General features: G+C 41.3%; 1 protein-coding gene across 1 annotated transcript; it reads left to right on the top strand.

Annotated features, from left to right (window-relative positions):
• Positions 1-1,425: 1,425 nt before the first annotated feature.
• Rdh14 (retinol dehydrogenase 14) lies at positions 1,426-6,762 on the top strand. Its single transcript, XM_076832534.2, has 2 exons — positions 1,426-1,894; positions 5,737-6,762. The coding sequence occupies exons 1-2, from the start codon at positions 1,502-1,504 to the stop codon at positions 6,352-6,354; spliced, it is 1,011 nt and encodes a 336-aa protein (XP_076688649.1). The 5' UTR covers positions 1,426-1,501; the 3' UTR covers positions 6,355-6,762.
• The last annotated feature ends 1,082 nt before the right edge of the window (positions 6,763-7,844 follow it).

The raw sequence follows: 7,844 nt of genomic DNA, 5'->3' as shown, positions 1-7,844 counted from the left end.
TGGAATTTATCTATGTTCTCTTTGTATTATGACTATTAGATGCATGTGATATCCTTTCCAAATGTAAGTGAATGATGGTTGGCTTATTAAAATCAGCTAGGGAGGTTATTTCAAACTACACGGGTTGTTTTTTCCTTCTCCTGAAGAATCTTGAATGGATCAGGAGTGAGGGTGAGAGATGACTATACCAGCTAGAAAACACCCTGCAGACAAAAATGGTGTCTTGTTTCTCTGTGGGTTTCACAGGGCACAGGCAGGACCTCCACATTATTGGATAGGTGAGTAGATGAATGTATGAAGCCTGTTAAGTGTTGCCAGGTCTAAAGTCAGAATAACAACTAAAGATGGGTCTCTATGGTACTAACCCCTGACATTTTTGGAGCATTTTACAGTGTACAAAACACTTTGCCCTCCTCCTGCGGAGGCAATAGGGAAGCATTTTTGAGCGGGTTTGCTCAATATTCTCCCACTGTACCTCTACTAGTGTCAGATAAGATCATTCAAGGGTGACTTTTTCTTCAGGCACCAAGATAAGAATTGGATATGAGGTGTCTCCCAAAAGCTCATGTTGAGACAATGCTTCCTGGCTGCCATGAGCAGAGTAATGTCCTTTGCCAAGTTCTTATATGACCTGATGCCTCATCTCAAGCCCAGAGCAATGGAGTCAGCCAGTCATGAACTGAAACCGTGCACCAAAACACACCTTTCCTCCAAGTTATTCTTGTCAGGAACTTTGGTCACAGCTATTAAAAAAAAAAAAAAAAAAAGCTAACAAAAGGAACTTCTTCAGTGGTTCTCAAAATGAGGACCCCAGTTCAGCTCTGGCATCTGCATTAGTTGGGAGCTTGTCAGAAGTGCACATTCCTAGGCCCCATCCTAGACCTCATGAATTAAAAACTCTGGTACTGAAGCCCCGAACTTTGTTTTCCTTTTAATTTCCTGGCAAGCTCTCCAGGGGATTCTGATGCAAAGTCTGAGACCCAATGGCCTGTTCTATTTCCAACTGATTTATGTGGTTAAATTCGTAAATGCTGTTCCTCAGAATTCAACTGGCATGGCCCATTCGTTCTCCAGAGGGTGTAAGTAAACTGAGTTTACAAGTTCCGGGAGGCCTTAATGGAAAACACGACAAATGCCTCTAAGAGTGGGGCATATGCTCTCATCCTATACAGACATAGATAAAGAATTCATTAGGCATTACCCCAGGAAAGGCCCCCATTCTTGGATTTCAGGAGGTATAAACCCAGCTTCCTCAACACCGGCTCACGTGCCAGCCTCCGCCATTAGGCCGGCAGCAGGGTCATAGGAGGGCACGCGAGGGAGAGCCCTCTGGAATTCTCTACCAATCAGGTGCCCTCGGGAGAAAAACTACAAGTCCCAGCATGCCACACGCGCACTGTCAGGAGACTCCTGGCTTCGCCCCAGAGTTCTTCGCGCCAGGTGGCAGGCTTGACTCCGGAACCTCAGCGTAGGGACCCGAGAGCCCTCCGTCCGGAAGGCTATGGGGGTGGCTACTGCGACGGCCCTCTTGGCCGCACTGGGCGGGGCACTGTGGCTGGCGGCCCGGCGGTTCGTGGGCTCCAGGGTCCACCGGCTGCACGGTGGCGGGGACCCCGGCCTCATGCACGGGAAGACGGTGTTGATCACCGGGGCTAACAGCGGCCTGGGCCGCGCCACGGCGGCCGAGCTGCTGCGCTTGGGGGCGCGGGTGATCATGGGCTGCCGGGACCGCGCGCGCGCCGAGGAGGCGGCCAGCCAGCTCCGCCGCGAGCTCTGCGAGGCCAGGGGTCCCGGGCCGAGCCCCGATGTCGGTGGAGCGGGCGAGCTGGTCGTCAAGGAGTTGGACCTCGCTTCGCTGCGCTCGGTGCGCACCTTCTGCCAGGAACTGCTCCAGGTGTGCGTCTCGCGGAGTCGCGCTGCCCGGGCGGAAGGCCGGCGGAGCCGCGCGGGGCGGGGCGGGGCGGGGCCGGGCCGGGCCGAGGGGCCGGCGCCGCGGAGCTGGCTGGAGTCCGGGGTGTGACCTTGGGGATGGCTGAGGTTCCTGGCAGGAGCAGCCGCTGAGCCACCAGCCGAGGAGGGGCAGGCTTGAGAAAGAAGGGGAACTGCCTGCTGAGGATGTTAAGAAATGGGCCCCGGAGGAAACCGTACCTAAGCCAGTTTCTGAAAATTTCATTTTATTATGTGAGGATGGCCCAGGAGTCATCCCCTGGTCTCTGAATTGTTTTTCCTGTGTCATAAGTGAATGTGTGCCAAACCATGCCTTTTGTTATACAGAGCCTGAGAGTACTGGAAGAGGGTTGCTAGCCAAGAAGCTTAGACCAATGCTTATTTTCCACACCCGTTTTGGTTTTTTTTCTGCTATCTAAGGGAATGTCACTTGTTGTTGCCACCGATGAACTCATTAATGCCATCCCTAACCAGACTCTGGTATGCTTTTCAAATAGAATGGAGCTTGAAATCCTAGGGATCGTACTTCAAACAGGAATAGAAACTAAGAATAATACATCTTGCATTATTGAGGTTAATTGTATGCCAGCATAAGTACCAAGCATTTTATGTACTTTCAAAAAAACAACTGTTAAGAGAAAATAAAATGCCTTTGGCTATTGTCAATGAATCTTCACAGCAACCCTGTGACACAGGAATTATCTCTATTGTATGTGAAAAATTAAGGCATAGAAAGGTAATGTAGCTTAACCAGTGGTCTGTCTTCATAGCCTATACTTACTTGATAACCTATTGTATACTCTTGCCTGCTGGGCAGTGAGGGATGAAGCTATCTTTGGGCAGGTGGTAAATGTTCCAATAAAGTGGAACCTTCTGATGAGACTGAGACTGTTGCAGAGATGATCTGCCAGAAGGCATTCAAAAGGGAGGATTTAAAGGTTGCTGTCACAGAAATGGCCCTGTATGAAATGAGTCTTTGAGGCTAGAGCAGAGGTTCCCAAATGTAATAAATTTTTCAAGATGCCCTTAAGCCAGAGAAATGTCTACAAGGTCATGGGGGGTGTAGTTAGATCCAGACAACCTAATAAATATTTATGTCCTAGCAGTTCAGTAACTGTTTAAAATGTAATCTACCCAATTCAAAAAAAAAAATATGTCATTTTTAGCCATAATCTTAAATGGAAAGTGTGTGCCTGTTGATCACTACACCAATTTCTCCAACTTTGGGATCAGATTGGATACAGCTACCCTTGTTTCCTGTTCTACATAAATTTTTAGCCTTGCGCTTGCAATTTATTAGAGAAGCTGCTAATAAGTTCTAAAAACTCAGCTCCACAAGAAACGATCTCCTCAAAGGAGTAGAATACAATATAATGTTGAAACCTTAACTACCTGTAGTAACTAGCTTTTAGGTATTGAGCAGAGTAGCATTGCTTCTTTCAAAAATTTAAAATATTCCACAGCACATCCTGTGGGTTTGTACCCCCCATGCTCTAATCATCTTGTTGCAGTGTGGGAACTGTTTCTCCCAGGAGTTAGGTTTTTTGTTTATTATTGCTAGTATTTCATCATAATATTCTAGATAAGAAGTAATCACCGTCTAAGAAATTTTGAAAGCATTATAAATGTAAATGGGATTGGTGATTGATACACACACACTCACTCTCTCATTCATTCCTAATGCCTCTGTTATTTTGACATCTCAAGGCAGAACCAGTTTAAAGGTAAGGACAAGGAGATAACAAAGTCATCATCCTTGCGTCTAAGCATTTACCTTTCTACCTGCTTCTGAAGGAAAGTCTGGTGACTATAATTAGAAGTGTGTGGGGGGGGAGTGGAATTGTAGGCTTCCCACAGGTTGGTTGGTATTCTTGGTATTTATCTCATTTATCTCCTAGAATTAAAAAAAAAATTAGTAAATGATGAAGTCCTAAAATAACACTATCTCAGCAAAGAAGGATGGCTCAGAAATGATTAATTCAGGAAATCTTTCCAAAGGATTAGTGAAAAAGAACATTCCTTTCTTTCCCCCATGGGTGAACTCTTGCCTTGTTTTTGAAGTTGACTATTGGAAAATGAAAAGATTCTTAGGTTAGAATGAGAAATAGTTAATCCTCTGACAGGTAGGCTTTGATAACACTTGTGAAATTTAACACGTTTTTCTTTTCACTTAAACTTGGTAAAAAAGCCAATGAAACATGAAATTTGACCTAGAATTAATTTAAGCATGGGTCATCCTTTTGTCTTTACACCTGGAACATGTTGTGCATTTCTTTTTTCTCTGTCCAGCAAAAGAAAGAACTCAAGAAAGGCAAGAAAAGACCGACTTATATGGTTTAGGAAATGAAAAGACTTCTTATGAGAACAGTCTAAATTTTAGGTCTTTAACTGTAGAAAATGCAGTTTCTAGAAAATATGGTCAAGGTACAAAATTCTGACTATTCAGATCTCCTAAATTAGGGGCTTCTTGAAGCTTAAAAAAAAGTTTTCATATAAGGAAAAAAAGAACTGAATTCCACAGTCCTGTTGGAGGTTAAAGGTGTTTGTTGATCCTATGACCCCCACCCTTTTGTCTCCTTCACTGTTGTGAGACTTGTACTTATGAGTCACTGTGTTATATATTTTTATATTACCTGCTTAATTTTTGTTCTTACTCATTGATTTATTCATGACATTCTGTCAGGTGTTAAGTTTCCATCCTGGACCTCTGTTGCTTGTCCTAATTTTAAGGAAATGCCTTGAGGTCATTCTGTTCCCATGGTGCCATTTACACTTGGAGAAATACAGTGTTAACACATCTGAACTTGGCTCCCTAATGTCCAGTAGGTCTGGGAATAAACTGTGCTGACTATCTCTACTCACCGTAGCTATGCTTCAAAAATCCCAATTAGAAAGCCAAACTACTTTCATAATTAAGAGAAGGGACTTTACCATCAAAAGATTTTATCTTCGGGTGTGATTCTTGGTTTTGTTGCTTGGGAACTCTGTGACACTAGCTAAGTCATCCAGCATCTGTGCATCAGTTTTCATATAGGATTATAAAAAGATGAGGTTTCATATGAAATGCTGAAAGCAAGACCCCACTAAGGATGAAAATAATTTTATTTCCATTTCTCTTTCAGTTGTTAGAAGTTCATAGAAATTTTTTATGGAATTTTAATATTTTCCAAGAATTTTTAAAAATTTTATCATAGGTACACTTACTGTGATTTTGATATGAACTCAGCATTAACATGCTAACTCCCAAATTGATATTTTCTTAGTTAAGCTGAAATTAAGGGAAGAAATCTGGAATCACAGGAGTATCTCATCTCCAAATATATTTCTGTTTTTAAGAAAGACATTGGTATTGATCAGATAATCAACTTTCTAATGAAACCAAAGTGTGTGTGTGTGTATACATATATGTGTGTGTGTTTGTGTGCGTATGTAATATTGTTATAAAAGCATAAGACCAGAAATTCAGTCTTAGATTTAGTTTCTACAGATTTTCTCTTACTTACAGATTACTATGAATAAGTATTTCATATTATTTAAATGAGAAAAAGAAGTTGTGGGGTGAGATTATGAATATCAGTATTGAATTGAGGAAATTCCTCCAGAGGAAACCCTTCGGCCATGAAAAACAAAATTGTCAGTATTCTGTTAGCTCTCTGATCCATAGCCCGGAAACTGATGTGTTTTTAGTCTCAAGTTCTTTTTTTTTATTAAAACATTTTTTATCGTGAACAGGAGGAGCAACTGGAAGCCTATGTTCATAATTCTGCCATTCTCTTTTTATATGTGAAGGAAGAGCCTAGACTGGACGTCTTGATCAATAATGCCGGGGTCTTCCAGTGCCCTTACACCAAGACGGAGGATGGGTTTGAGATGCAGTTCGGGGTGAACCACCTGGGGCACTTCCTGCTCACCAGCCTGCTCCTGGGACTCCTCAAGAATTCAGCTCCCAGCAGGATTGTGGTCGTTTCTTCCAAACTTTATAAATATGGAGAAATCAACTTTGAAGACTTGAACAGTGAGCAGAGCTACAATAAAAGCTTCTGTTATAGCCGGAGCAAACTGGCTAACATTCTTTTTACCAGAGAATTAGCTCGGCGCTTAGAAGGCACAAATGTTACTGTCAATGTATTGCATCCCGGCATCGTGCGGACTAATCTGGGGAGGCACATTCACATTCCGCTGCTGGTGAAACCACTTTTCAATTTGGTGTCATGGGCTTTCTTCAAAACACCTCTAGAAGGTGCGCAGACTTCCATATACTTAGCCTCTTCACCAGAGGTTGAAGGTGTGTCGGGAAGGTACTTTGGGGATTGTAAGGAGGAAGAACTGTTGCCCAAAGCGATGGATGAATCTGTAGCAAGAAAACTCTGGGATATCAGTGAAGTGATGGTTGGCATATTAAAATAGGAACAAGCAGTGAAAGAGCTGTTTATGAAATATATCAGTTATATCTGTGATCGGGAATGGTGTGGCTTGAGCTCTTGCTACTTGGGAAAAACAATTTTGGTTTACAATAGTACTGCTAAGAAAATACATGGGGATATTTTCAAGGTACTGAAAAGGTTATTTTCAGGTATCAAATTTTGAACAAACACGTTTTAAATGTATGAGTATGATGAATGTAAATTATATTTTAAAAATTATAATTGGACAAGCAGATTTTACAACTGCTTAAGAATTGATTACTTAAAATAGCTATCCTCAGATGTATTTCAAATATCTTTGTGCTTCATGGCTAAAGAGTTAAAAGTGTTCACTACTATGGCTTTTGTGAGGCAATAATATGCCCGGTGTGTACACATAAATAAACTTACTGATGCAGATTTTTCACTTGTATTTCTTTATAAGTGACACTGAATGCAGTTCTTTGTCCTGTCCTTGTTAGCCTATCTGGTCTTGTTAAATCCAGTCTCCTTTTAGCATACCTTGCACCCTGCTCTCAGAAGTGATATTTGTAAAACCCAAATCTGTCATGGCTTCACATCCCTGCTTCAAAACCTATGATGATTTTCTTTTCGTTTTTGGGGTCTTTTTGTTTGTTTGGTTTTAACTATAGAATTTTTCGTCAAAAGAATTTTACTCAAGAAATTGGGAGAATCAAACAACTATAGTAAAGTTGCAGGATATTGTCCCCCAAGGCTATTCCAAAAGGGCCTTTGTTAAATATGGCAGTTTATATACTCTTATTTAATTCTTTAGTATACATTTGAGAGTCTCCATGAACTAGGGACAGACTTGCCATATATAATGTAACTTACTGCGATAATAATGGAAAGGTTCTGTACAGTTCAAGAGGATAGACAAAAGATGTGGGGTACTGAGTACTTGAAATGTAATTGAGAACTGAATTTCTTAATGTTTATTTACACAGGTACATTTCTAGTGACTATTGTTTTGAACAGAATATCTTAGTCATTCCATTGGATAACTCAGTCCTTAATATAGAATAGTCTCTTGCCTCTGGGCCTTTCATTATGTTCTATCATGCTGGAATACCCTCTCTTTTTCCTTGGGACTACTACTTAACCCTTAGGTGCATCTCAAGTATGCTTTCTCTAGTCCTTGTAGGCAGAAACAATTCTCTTCCCACTTTGTTTCTTTTAGTCTTCTTACCTTTGCTTAAAGTGCACTAATTATTCATTCATAAATCCAGTTAGACATTTAGAATATGAATTCTCCAAAATAGGATTTATGTTGTTATTAGCTTTTCCCCCTTGAAGAATCATAGGATAGTATCTAATAGGGAGTAAGAAAAAAGATGATGAGTGTGCATAAAAGTAGCTGAGCCCAAATAGGAATATTGTAGGCATCTGTGTTATAGCATCACAAGTATGGACTATAATTTCAGTTGTCTTGCCATCTCCTGATGTTAGAAAAAGGAATTATGACATAGATAA

Source organism: Callospermophilus lateralis, chromosome 14 (genome assembly GCF_048772815.1).
Source record: "Callospermophilus lateralis isolate mCalLat2 chromosome 14, mCalLat2.hap1, whole genome shotgun sequence".
Taxonomy (NCBI): Eukaryota; Metazoa; Chordata; class Mammalia; order Rodentia; family Sciuridae; genus Callospermophilus; species Callospermophilus lateralis.
This window is presented reverse-complemented; position numbering and strand designations above follow the sequence as displayed.